The sequence below is a fragment of the Silurus meridionalis genome, chromosome 2 (genome assembly GCF_014805685.1).
Source record: "Silurus meridionalis isolate SWU-2019-XX chromosome 2, ASM1480568v1, whole genome shotgun sequence".
Classification (NCBI taxonomy): Eukaryota; Metazoa; Chordata; class Actinopteri; order Siluriformes; family Siluridae; genus Silurus; species Silurus meridionalis.
Window position 1 is genome coordinate 5,166,308 of NC_060885.1, and position 14,054 is coordinate 5,180,361.

Genomic DNA, 14,054 nt, shown 5'->3' on the forward strand with positions numbered 1-14,054 from the left:
TTTACTTCACTACATTTCAGTCAAATATCTTACTTATAATATCTTAGTCAATTAGTCAGATCTTTCTTGAAGGAGTTAAAAAGAAGGTTTTGGGCTCATGATCACTGTACTAGATATCAATCAGTGTTTGACTCATTAATATATTTTTATTAATAGATTGATGTGCTACAGGTAACAGAGTCTTTTCACATAAACTGAGTTAATTAGGCAAAGTCTTGTGACAAAAATGATAATAGGAACATTATAGCAATGATAAATGATAGTAATTCGGATACTTAAGTACATTTAAAAGGAAAATACTTTTGTACTTGAAACTAGTTCCACTATTTTGATTGGTCGACTAGCGTTCCAAAAATGTTAACATTTCCTGATACTGTGTGTATCACACCACTCGTCTTTTTGCCATTACTACACTAGAATGAGCATAATCATCGTCATCATTATCAGACATGGGAAAATTATACTTTTCAGGAATATGCTTCAAAATAAAAAGCGATAATTTGTCAAACGAAGGCGGAAAGCAAGAAAGCAAGAAAGAAAGAAAGAATTCCAACAATTCCAACAAAGGCACTTTTAACTTAACTTTGAACAAAGCTAGCTGGCAAGCTATAAAGTGTTTTATATGCTTTCTAAAAGAACTCTAAACAGTGATAAAACTCACAGTAACACACATCTTACTTTTCACTACGGGGCAGTAACAGTTAAAGCTTCTATATTCTAATGACCTGTTGTTAAGTATTTTCCTTACCTAGGAAATAAATGAAATGAAAAACAAAAGCTTTCATAATGTAGGAACAAATTAAAAAAGAAAAAAGGCAGCTTGAAGTTAAACACAGCTCTCGAGTCATGCCTGAGTTCCTTGGCACATTACGCTGTGAGTCATCCTGAGCCCATCTGTGTGTATATATCGTGCAGGATGCTGCAATGCAGCTCTCGTTTTCTTTTTAATACTTAATAACGTTATTCCCTAAAATATTTACAAGCTGTAAAACGTGCATTAGGAGGCTTTTTCAACTGACACTTGGAGGATGTTTAATTGACCGTGAGCTTTATGACTGATTCGTCATGCATGACTAGAGTTCTTTTCGTACATCTGATCCTCAAAGGAAGGAAGGAGCAGTTGGTCGTTAACAGCTGCTGATGCATAAGGCTGGATGATCTAAATGTAAATAATGCTATCACATGCCTCTTAAATCAAAACACTCCCTCGTGGCTAATGTCATGAAAGGAATGGTTTTATATGCTAAACGCTAAGATGTGAACGAGGAAAGTCCCTTTTGTATGCTCTAGCAACTGATGCGTTTTTTGTGACACTATATGCACTGTGTGGGCAAAAACACTTGGGAAGCTTGACTTTTCCAGCCATATGTGGTTCTTCCCCAAAATATTAGCACAAACTTGGAGGCACACAATTGTCTAGAACGTCTCTAGATCCACTGAAATACAATTTTCCCTTCACTTCCCTTCACTGTACAAAGTCAGCTTAATGACGATATGGGTTGGAGTGGAAGATCTCCTGCTATAGAGCTGTGTTCTCAACCCTATTGAAACTTTTAGAATGAATTGGAACGCTGACTGCACCCCAGATCTCCTCACTACACCTACAGCCATACCTGACCTTGCTAACACATCTTTAGAACTAAATGAGCACAAATCTCCACAAAATCTAGTGGAACATCTTCCCAGATGAGTTGAGGTTCTAACAAAAGCACTTTTTAAAAAGAGCACGGTCCACAAACATTTGTCAATATAGTGTATTTGCTTCAACAACCCCAATTCACATTCCCAATATTCCGGATTGAACTTTTGTGAATGATACTACAGGATTATCGGGGATCCTCTGGTAGCTGCAACTTTAAAGTTTATTTATATTTGACTAGTTTCAATTCCTTATTATTCTTTTAGCCTCCTACCTGCTTCCCCTCCAGTGTGTAGAGTCTCCTCACCACTCCTGAGTCCAGCTTGATGGCATCGCTGATGTCCGTGAGCACTTGCTCGAACGAGTGTGCCGTCTTTTTGTTCAGGAGGATGCGTACGGCCTTGCGTGGCTTCACCCCGCTCCGGATCACCGTCACCAGCTTGGGCCGGATGAAGTCCTTGTTTTCTCGCTCCCTCAGCTCGTTTTTTAGTATGGGTAAAGAGGAGAGAGAACGTGAGGTACCTGCCCTAACGTTCACAGACCAGTTGGGGTTCACGTTCTTGGTGTAGTCCACTCTGCGGAAGGGTTCATTCGAGGCGCAGACGTAGCTTTCACCTTTCAGAGAGGAAAACAGGGAAAGCGTTAGGGCTGTAATTCTTAATGTGAAGGTAAAATAATTTCTCAAAAAACAGCTCTGACAGTAGTGGAGCTACAAATCAGATGTTTATATTAACACATGAACTCATGACCTTTTGATCAGAAGTCCAACATACTATATAATATTATACTAGATTATAGACATTCGACAATATTCAATGTAACACTAAATGGATAAAAGGTTCTGATGAATATTTGTCAGGCCTCTGCCAGACTCAAACTCCATTTCCTGTCAGGCATCAAAGCCAGTCAGTTTACTGTCACTTTCTCTTCCGCAATTACAATTTTGTCATATTGCTAAGATAAAAAAAATCGCAAGTCGAGCTATTGTACCTCGGGGACTACCTATATACGCTCAGTTGCTTTTGTCTTTGTCATTTACTCAGCCATAAGTCTGCCATTTTTGATCTTCACCACTTTTTGTATCTGTTCTGGATTCATCACACGACAATTATTTTGATTAAGTCCGATCTGATTATGTCCAATCTGATAGGGAGGTGGTAGCTTAGTGGTTAAGGCATTTAACTTTGGATCAGATGGTCACGAGTTCAAATCCCACCACCACCAAGCTGCCACTGCTGGGCCCCTGAGCAAGGCCCTTAACCTTCCCTGCTCAGTTGTAGGTCGCTCTGGATAAGGGTGTCTGCTAAATGCTATATTAATTTTTATACCCCCACATACACCAGTCAGTCTGCAAGAAAATGTTCAACACAAAGTCAAGTCAAGTTTATTTCTATAGCGCTTTTCACAACAGACATTGTCTCAACGCCAAATCCTCATTTGGGCGACATCAAGAGTGTGATTATAGTCTTTAAACAATACAGAACACTGGAGAGTAAGAACTAACATGAGCACTGGAGTGTGTGATTATGAGTAATGATCTTTCTACAGTCTTATACAGTCATTTGATTTGATATATATTATTATATATATTTAGTGTACTTGTTTATTCAGCTTGCTGATTTTTTTAATGTCAAAGCCTTATTACCTTCTACTTGTTGTTCCTTTACAGCAGTTTCTGCACATTTCTCACTGCCATAGACTTATAACTGTTTACTTGTACTATCTATCTATCTATCTATCTATCTATCTATCTATCTATCTATCTATCTATCTATCTATCTATCTATCTATCTATCTATCTATCTATCTATCTATCTTTATTTATTTATTTATTTATTGCTGGAGAAGTCAGGTTTCCCAATATATCTTTGATCCATTTAGTGTAGTGCAGAATTTACCCAGGTTTCTCCGAGTTAGGGCTAGGCAATTTTTTCAGTTTTTTCCAATTAATACGAATTTACGTTTTAAGACGATTACATTTTTTTTATTTTATCGGTTTGGATCTTAGAATCTCGTTCAACACAGTTTTTCATCGTTTTTGTTTTTTGAGTTATTTGGTTCATTTCGTTCCTTGAATCAGAAATAAATGTACACGTCTACATACACAAAACCATTACATGACTAGAGTACCAATAATTAAAAATGACAATGCAGCCAAAGACAAATAATGATAAACAGAATGAGTAGCTTCACTTCTCATATCTTCTATTCCGTATTGTTAGTTTCTTTTGTCAAGTGTATTGTAATGTAATGTCAAGAATCAGACCAAAAAAACATGATCTCGTGCATTTTGTAGCATCTTGTAACAAATCTGCAACAAATCTGATCTATTGCATTGTGTAGCGTCTATAGGAGTCTTGGGATAAAAGAAAGAACGAACTGGACAAAAAGAGTCAAGTGTAAACTACTCAATTCTGTTTTCTGTGTAATGCACTGCATAGTACACATGGCAATGTGATAAAAGACCAAACGATTTGGAAAAGAAGAGTGTAGAGAGGTAAACTACACAACTCTGTTTCCTGTACATTACCTACAGTGATTTTGCGATGCTTTGTGTCCAGTAGAAAATAAACACTCTTTGAGAAGACTCGTTCTTCTGAGTCATATGAAAGACTCGTTTAAAATGAACGAATCCTTCATCCTACTGTATATTGTACAAAAGTCCTAAAGTAACTTCTTTATCGTATGTAATGCACACTTTTTGCACTTTATTATTCGTCATAAACTCGGTATATTTGGGCTTATTTATCCTGTATTGTCCAAATAGTCTCGTTCAGTCTGTATTGTCTTTTATAATTTTGTCTGTAAGCGAAATGTTGTTATTCGTGTCTGTACTTTTGAGAGTCACCAACAGCTAGAACCAAATTCCTTGAGTGTGTCAACACGCTTAGCCAATAAACCTGATTCTGAAGAGCTGATTTTGGAGATGCTAATTCCTTCACTCATCATGTATCTCTAAAGAAAAAAGACTTGCCCAGCCGATGAAAGAGGCTTTTATAACCAGCCACAATCTCTCACTAGACAGCCGCAAAGTAATCTGCGATCAAACCTCTCACAGCTCTTCTGTCTCGCTAGCACACACTTTTTGCTTACTGGAAGAAAAGTGCTATTGGAATTTGTTCATGCGTTACTGGGAGACTCTGGGTACAGTGAGTCTCTCACACGGTTCACACGTCCGGGTGGAATGCGAAGCACATCAAGGCTCTCTCTTCTCTCTTCCCTTTTGGTTCAGTCTTGCGGTGTTGGCCTCTGTCCCGAGTATTTTCACCGACATTCCAGGGTAACGACGCTAAATCGAGCCCTCCCTTTCCCAAAGGCCTTCTCAAATCCACACTCGGGTGGTAAATAGAAACCACAGGAAGAGACAACTAAAGAATGGATGGATGGATGTGCATGTATTCCCTTGTTCTGCATTAATGTGTATCAATTTTACATTTAAAATGTCTTCAGATACACAGTTGAAGAAACTAGTGGGAGTTTGCTATATGTGTGTGTGTGTGTGTGTGTGTGTGTGTGTTTGTGTGTGTAAGAGTAGGCACAGCTTGGCACAACGTATTCCACATGCAGCTGCGCTAAAAATGGACCTTTGTCAAACAGGGACTGAGCATTAGATGAAGGAAGAAACTAAAAACAGTTTAAAGCACATCGTTAAATCGGTGCATTATCAGTGCGATCTCACTCTCACGATACACCATGAACTTCCGGCACTTTCCGAGTGCTTTTGAAAAACCAAATCACGAAATACTTGCTGCGGAAGTGCTAATAAAGTAGTGTGAAAATGCTGTTGCTAGGTAACTGGGAAATATAGATGTGGGGCTAGTTAGTAATGATATAGCTGTTACCTAGCTATTGTGTGTTTTGTTCCAGGATGATATCCGTCGCTCTGAGAGTATAAAAGATACAAAGATTGAGGTTAAAGCTGGGAGTAAGCGTTTATAGACTCTTCATCTCTCTCTCTCTCTCTCTCTCTCTCTCTCTCTCTCTCTCTCTCTCTCTCTCTCTCTCTCTCTCATAGCACTCTATGCACTATAACCACATAACCCTTAAGTTTTACTGAAGCGCCAAGTCTCAAATCAAGCACCAAAATCCGCCATGATGCACACATCCGTCAATTAAAACCGTCCGTGTGGAAACATAGCAAAAGTACCGTTTGGTGTCGATTTACGTCATTTAAAACACCATAATTACATTTAAACCATTTACAAGAATATTTTAATAAGCTGCCCTGTCATCTGAAAATGTAAACATTCTTGTATTATTAAATCGCTCAGTGCAAAGAAAGAGAAGTAATGGGAACCTGGTATTTCTATGTTCTTTTTTTTCTAACTAGCGCATTGTGCGCAGTACACCTTCAGTGTCTATGAATCAGCAAGGTGGTCTTTTTTGAACAAATTGAGTTTCAGATTAAAAATCCAAACCTCATGTGTTTAAACAGCATGAACTGGGTTAAACTACTTTTTTTTTCCAAATCAAACAATGGCATTTTTTTTAACCCAATTAGCTTAAAGAGTTTGGAAAATAGGGTTGAAAAAATGTATGAAAAAATGACAGTACTGTGTAAAGATAAAAAAAATGTATCTTGTGTAACACACTTCGGAGTCGATCCTGATTTCAGCAAATTGGCTTAATGGTTCAACCTTTAAACTATGAATATATACTTTAGCTTTTGATGTCGAAAAAAATGTCCCAATTCCTTTTCCACATAACAAGCTAACAGACTCCCAAAGCACCAGACTTTATTAAGCTGACAAATTAACAAAAGGCTAATTTAGCCGGTCTGCTCCAGATGGGGGTCACCATTACTGATGAGAAGAGTGACACAAATGAGCAGTTTAACGCATGAGGAAGGGGCTGGAACTGGTTACGATCACAAAGGAGGCCCTGACACGGGACTCAGGTGTGAAATTCCCACTGCGGTTAGCAATCCTGAAGCCTGTCTCACCGAGCCAGGGTTCTTCTGGTGTCCAGCTGAGACGTCACAATTACTCGTCTTTATAGGACGTCAAATGGAACTCTGTCATCATGATATACAATGTACAGGCTTTGTGGACGATCAGCTGCTGTCTGTGCTTTAACATGGGCTCAGTAATAAAGTCATGGTTGCGATAGAATTGAAATCCTGAAGAGTGAACTTCTCAGTGGTGGACCATCAGGGTCAGCAAGGCCTTCTCTGCCAGGCTAAAGTCCAATATATTATATATTTTAATATATGTTTTGTCCTTGAATATGTATTCAATTATTTCCAATAGTCCAGTTTCCTCATTTCATAGCTTCTCAGTATTAAGTTTCTACACAATCGTGTTGGCATAAGACCAGCACTGTGAGCACTGCAGGCTTTTTTTTTTACCATTAACTCTATTTTGGTTGAAGCTCTTGCTGTGTTACTGTGATTTGCTTACTCCCAGTCCCGCTCCAAGGCGCCTGGACCCATCAGCATTTTCACGTCTTTTGATTGGACAATCAGAGAGCAATGACTGAGGAAAAGAAATTGACTTGGTTGCAGACACATTTACAAGATGGATTTTTCAAGAAAAGCTGGACATCATGTGGAAAGTTCGATCAAAACAGTTTAAAATAGTTGTTAAGCTTTTTCAATAACCATTTACTGTATACTGCACTTTTGCGTTTTATATTCCTGTAGAATTGGACAAAAACACAGAATTTGCCATCTATTTCAATTCCACAGGAAAACCGCAATGTGAAATAATGCAAAAAAATATGAGGTTAATATCGATGCTTCTGCTAGAGATGATGGATGTGGGTGGTGCAGTTGTGGCTACAGTGAAAGGAGACTTTCACACTGTGTGAGATTCCTGTCTGTGATGCAGTGCTCTGTTATACTGTGTGTCTATATATTATTGATGGTTTCTATAGACTTGGTGTCATAATGATTGTATTAAGAGGTGGATTGATTCAGGTAGGACACCACTGAAGGCCTGGGTGTCGAATGCACGGTAGCATCACTTGGTTGGAGTAAACTTTCTTTCGGCCACAGCGGATCATCCGCATGTTTGATTTGGCACATGTTTGTACGCTGGATGCCCTTCCTAACGCAACCCTCCCCATTTATCCAGGCTTGGGACCGGCACTAAGGTTTATGCAACCCTAATGGCTGGGGTTGGTTCCCTGACCGGGGATCGAACCCGGGCCGCAGCAGTGAGAGCGCCACATCCTAACCACTAGACCACCAGGGATTTTGTGATAGAAGTGATGGCCCATCCTTGGTAATGACGTTTTTTTTTTTTTTTTATACGTAGCTGCATTATGCTTTTCTGACATGCTTCTTAAATAAGTATCTGAGCATGATAGAAGCTTTATGCTGAAAGCCTGGTTGTCAGATTATACGCTGTGGGTCTGTGAATTAGATTCACTTCACATTGACACAAATTTGCCCCACTTTCCAACACATGGCCTTGTGATCAGTAACATCACAGCACTCATGGAATCACTTCATGGAAATAAACCCTGGAGGCAGGAATTGATCTCGCAGTGCAATATAAATTTGGAGATCATGGTTCTGAAATGTTCGACTCTTAACAGCGTGAGTGTTAAAAACTCTCCAGCACTTACAGCTGCTCCCTGGACATGAATCAATTCTATTGACTCAGTTGCACAATAATAGAGTCAATATGAGTGAAGGGCTCTGCATTCTAGTGATATTTTAGAGGATTTCTGAGGATTATATATATATATATATGTACACACACACACATGCCAAAAGCAAAAGTATTGGGTCACCTGGTACTGAGTACAGTATGTGAGCATTGCATTCCACAATTAGTCCCAATCTGCTCTTATAATTTCCTCCACTCTACTGGGAAGATGTTTCACTAGATTTTGGTGTGTGTTTATGGATATTTGTGTTCATCAGCCACAAGGTTAATACGAAAGGCAGGTACTGATGTAGGTGAGGAGGCCTGGGGTGCAGTCAGCGTTCACATTCATCCCAAAGGTGTTCAGTAGGGATGAGATCAAGCTCTATAGCAGGCCACTCAAGATCTTCCTCTCCAAAGCATGTAAACCATGCTCCTTGAAGATCTTAAACTTAGAATGACTGATCAGCAGCTTGTATAATTAACATTATAAATGTATACTGATAATATTCCTGGCAGATTTGGTGCACTGAGGCACTTGTAATAGATCAGTGTTTAAGGCTGTGGGTTATTGATTGGACAATCAGGGGTTCAAGCCTTAGTATTGTCAATCTGCCACTGTTGGGCCCTTGAGAAAAGCCCTGAGCCCTGAGTGCTCTATCATAGCTGACACTGTTCTCTGACACCAAGCTTGGAGTAGCTTGTAAAAAGTATAAGCAGGTTATTGATCACATTTGCATTTACATTTATAGCATTTGGCAGATGCCGTTAACCAGAGCAACCTACAACTGAGCAGCTGAGGGTTAACTGCTTTGCTCTAGTGGAAGCGTGGTGGTACTGGGATGTGATCAGATGACCTTCTAATCCATAGTCTAATGCCTTAACCACTGAGCTACCACCTCCATGATCAGAAGGTCAGGGTTTCAAGCCCCAAAACAGGACCCTGGACCTTTAACAATTTCTTTATTGTAGGTAACATTAGTTGTGCAGGAGAACATGGAACTTAACTTTAACTGAAGAAGGCGAGATTGCTAACTTGGATGAATGATGAATGAATGGTTTACTTTTTTTAATGCATGATGTTTTGCACGACATGCAGTGCATGCTGAAGTTGTCTCACACACACACACACACACACACACTCACCCTCTACAAGCTCCTCCAGACTGCTGACCTTCCTCGCTCCGTCTATGGTGTAAATGCAGCGCACTCCCTGCGGCAAGCTCGCACCGTCCGATAGGGATCTTGTGAGCTCGGCGAGCAGCGCGTCCAGTGAGCGGAAGCGGTCGCCGGACACGGCGTACGCCAGGCCCTCGAAGTGGCGGTCTCCGTTTCGGTAAAAGCGCACCTTCCGCGCCTTCTTCTCGGCAGCCAGGGAGCGCAGCGTGCGCGCCCGGTAGAAGCTGCAGTGCGCGCTGTGTGCGGGACTCGCCACCGACCCACAGCCGTAGCCGTTGCCGTTGCCCCGGGACGCTACACGGGAGCCCGCAGCGCTTCCGCGACCCGACCGCGGCGTCTTCTCCCGTTCCTCAAAGTGCTCCCACTCGATGTTCCTACTTAAAGCCATGGCTTCCAGAGAACGTGGACCGGGGGGGCGAACTTATGGAGCTCTGCGCGTCTCCGGTGCGTCTCGGCTGGATGAAGCGGCGCGGTTTCTGCGTCACCTGGACCGCCTTGTAAAGCTCATCAACTCAGAAGGAAATTTCTTGATGACTACTAGGTTTAAACGTTTACTACATCCGACCACCAAAATGCTCCTCATGCACGGAAAATAAATCCAATTACCAAAAAAATAAATAAATCCAAACTTGTCACCGGATTCCCAAATAAACAACAACAACAAAAAAAAACCCAAAACAGTTTCATATGTCTAGGAGATAAGAATTCCACATCCTAAAAGACCTCCACGAAGACCTCCAAAGTCCAAGCAGGCGCTCCGTTATTCCAGCCTCATCCCGTTCACACACGGGCGCACTCGATTACACGCACACACACACACACACACACTCTCATTCTCACGACGTCTCCAAAAAAAAACCCAACCCTCCACAGTAAAACACGCCCTCTCCGAGACCACCCTCTCACGACTGACCAGAGCAGTAACAAATCGTGATGAACATCAACCGATCCTGAGTTTTTCATCAGTCTACAGTATCAGCATACAGAGAAGATTCTGAACACACCATTGGCTGAAGGTTACACAATTCACTTCAAGGATCCTGATGTTTTGATGATCTCTCAGTGTTTGTTGAACTATTACTTTGCTGCAGATCAAATTCCAGATGTGTGTGATGTGCTCTATTAGTTCTGAAGCCTTTGGTCCCTCCAAAAGCTCTGGCATGGAGAAGCTGGTGTTGGATCTGTGATGATTGCAGATGTTGAGCTATTTTATGAGTTGCTCAGTAGCTCCTAGTTTTATAACCACAAATGATCTGTATAAGACTGTAGAAAGAACATTACTCATAATCTTATACTCCAGTGCTAATGTTAGTTCTCTCTCTCCAGTGTTCTGTATTGTTTAAAGACTATAATCACACTCTTGATGTCACCCAAATGAGGATGGGTTCCCCTTTTGAGTCTGGTTCCTCTCAAGGTTTCTTCCTCATAACATCTAAGGGAGTTTTTCCTGGTCACAATCACCATGGCTGCTCATCAGGGATAAATAAACATCGTTCACCTTCACTGTTACATTCTGTAAAGCTGCTTGGAGACAATGTCTGTTGTGAAAAGCGCTATACAAATAAACTTGACTTGACTCACATCCAGACTGTGCAACAGTTTTCTCCCTCAAGCCATCAGGCTCCTCAACACACAGACCAGGAACTGAAACTCACATGCACACACTCACACAACTGTGTGTTACTGAGCTGCTACAAATCTGAACTCAAACACACTCAATACTTGTTTCGATTCACACACACACACACACACACACACACACACACACACACACACACACACACACACACACACTTCCTTGCTTTCAGCACCACCCATTTGATATCATATTTCTATTCCGTCTATAACTGTTTACATGCTGTTTTGCACAACTTTTTGTGTTTAAATTGTGTGTTTATATTTACAAGTACACTGTTTTGCACATTGTACTCTATAAAACATTATACACCAGGTTTGCTAGCGGCACTATTTAGTGTTTTGTGTATCTGTCCTACACTGTTTTGTGTTGTCTGTTTGTCTTTTGTCTGCACTCTTTGCACACGACGCACGAGGACAACGTCCTTCACTCTGTGTTTTGTATATACTCTATGTTGTGTGATGTCTGTGTTGTTTTATGTAGCACCGGGGTTCTGGAGAAATTTCATTGTGTACTGCGTCAGCTATTTATGGTTGAAATGACAAGAAAAGCTGCTTGACTTGACTTGAAAGTGTGGGTGATGAAAGGGAAGTTGACATAATAATGAAGAAAGGCTATTGTTATGGCTTCCCAGATCCTTAATGTGACTTTGTCCAAGAGCCAACAATGATATTGAACTAAATATTCAACGATAATGAACTAATATCTGAACATCTAACATCTGTAACATGCTTAAGAGTGAAATTCTCCTGCAAAACATTGTGTAAAGAACTCTCGCCTCCCACCTCCCACATGGAAAAACGACGATCTGACTCAGAATTCCCAGCCCACCTAAAAAATTTCTGTTTTTTTTTTTCTCTTCCACAAAGATTTTTACTGTAATCCCATTATTATTAGTCCAAATCAGACCAGATCACTTTGATAAACAAGATCTTTAATATTTGTTACATGAAATAATTATTATAGATCCTTATTATAAACTATTTGGACAAAAAGCTTGCTGTTTTTTAAAACACCACAATCTACATTTACTCCTATTTAGCTGTTATTATAACATCCATCAATCCATTCTTCTGGGAAGATGTTCCACTAGATTTTGTGGAGATGTGTGCTCGTTTAAATACGAGGGTGTTAGTAAAGTCGGGTACTGATGTAGAGGTGAAGAGGCCTGAAGTGCAGCGTTCCAATTCATCCCAAAGGTGTAGGGTTGAGGACAAATCTCTACAGCAGGCACTCAAGATCTTCCACAGGAACTCATGTAAAGCATATGTTCATGGAGCTGGCTTTGTGTATGGGGGCAGTGTCATGCTGGAACAGGTTTGGGTCTCCTTGTTCAAACGGAGGGAAGATTTCATGATGCCGCATCCAAAGACGTCCTGTACAATTGTGTTTCATCCAACTGTGTGGTAACAGTTTGGGGAAGACACACACACACACACACACACACACACACACACACACACACACACAGCTAAAGGTCAACTTGAAGCTATATGCTTCCCTATGCTGTAACACTCTTCTGGATTAATGTTGTGTTTCTTCTCAATATACACAAAGATTCAAAACCAAACCATGAAGAACCACAGAGTTCCATTATTCTTCTAGTTTTATTCACAGAATCCATGCTTGGTTTATATATTATTTTCTCTCCAACTGCACCATAACTTTTTTCGCTTGCACTCAAATGGATATCTTCAACTAAACTATTGTCATTTTCTATACTATATTGCACTATGGGCTTGGAGATCTTTATTCGTTCTATAATTGTTCAAGTGATGACATGTTAATGCCAAGATGGAGATAAAATCTAGACAGTGTGGTCAGTCTGTAATATGTGATATATGTATAAAACTATAATATCACTTGATAAATCTACTGTCTGGGCTGAAAAGAAATCAACCCCATCCCCTGATATATTCTGCACATTTTTTAATTATTGACCAGATGAAACCTTCCATCTTTATCTTCCAAAACTGCATGTTTTTAGTTCATTTATATTAACTGCCTGTGTGCACAGCCTATTGTTATAGCAAATTATACAATCCCGCTAATGTAATAACAGAAGATTGTCTATTGTTTTCAATAGTCTGAGCTCTACAATGAAAAAAAAAATTGTCAAAATCCTTCTAATACTTTGTTTGTTGTTAATCCACTTATCTTTGATCAGCATCACTTCACCTCGGGGACATGTGCTTCAGTCTTTTATACCGATGTAAATTTAGTGTGAGCTGTGATCTTACACACTGGCAACATGGAGGCTCTTTTATGAATCAAAAAAGCACTCAGCTGGGATAGAGCTGAAGGGAAGGAAATGTCCCAGGGAAGAGGAAATCGAGTGCACAAACACAAACGCTCGCTAATCCCTCCCAAAGCGCAGTTTCACACTCTGAGAAGAGGAAAAGTTAAAGAGACGCAAAATTAGTGCTGATAAAGAATCATAAGACTGAGGATTGCAATACATTTGAATAATCTCTCATGCTATTCTAATAGAAAGAGGATGAAATTCTGTAGCACAAAAAGATCATAATCATAATACAAACGGTCTGATTATTACATAACTTGCAAAACATGATTCTTATTTTTACTGTTTTATAATGCTTTGTTGAGGAGCTGTGAATTAGCATTTAAATTTGAGTATGTGACATGAGTGTTATTGCATCACAACATTGAAGAGCCAATCATGCTCCACTATGCAAATGTGGTTTATAAAATCCCATATTACAGGGGAAAGGGTTGAAGTCCATTGACTCATCCATCAAACCACTGATCTATCTATCTATCTATCTATCTATCTATCTATCTATCTATCTATCTATCTATCTATCTATCTATCTATCTATCTATCTATCTATCTATCTATCTATTCATCTATCTATCTATCCAACCACTGATCTATCTATCTATCTATCTATCTATCTATCTATCTATCTATCTATCTATCTATCTATCTATCTATCTATCTATCTATCTATCTATCCAACCACTGATCTATCTATCTATCTATCTA

General features: G+C 39.9%; 1 protein-coding gene across 9 annotated transcripts in view; it reads right to left on the reverse strand.

The window, feature by feature from the left end:
• dclk2a (doublecortin-like kinase 2a) overlaps positions 1 to 10,555 on the reverse strand; it is a 67,807-nt gene extending 57,252 nt beyond the window's left edge. For 2 of the 9 annotated variants that reach the window (XM_046871951.1, XM_046871928.1), the window contains exons 1-2: positions 9,379 to 10,553; positions 1,914 to 2,254 (exon numbers count right to left, since the gene is read on the reverse strand). In XM_046871951.1, the coding sequence (XP_046727907.1) occupies positions 1,914 to 2,254; positions 9,379 to 9,799 (762 nt within the window). In that variant the 5' untranslated portion in view covers positions 9,800 to 10,553. Of the gene's footprint in view, positions 1 to 1,913; positions 2,255 to 9,378 lie in introns of all 9 variants that reach the window. The other 7 variants (XR_006928344.1, XM_046871920.1, XM_046871943.1 and 4 more) reach the window with 7 other exon arrangements.
• Between the last annotated feature and the right edge of the window lie 3,499 nt (positions 10,556 to 14,054).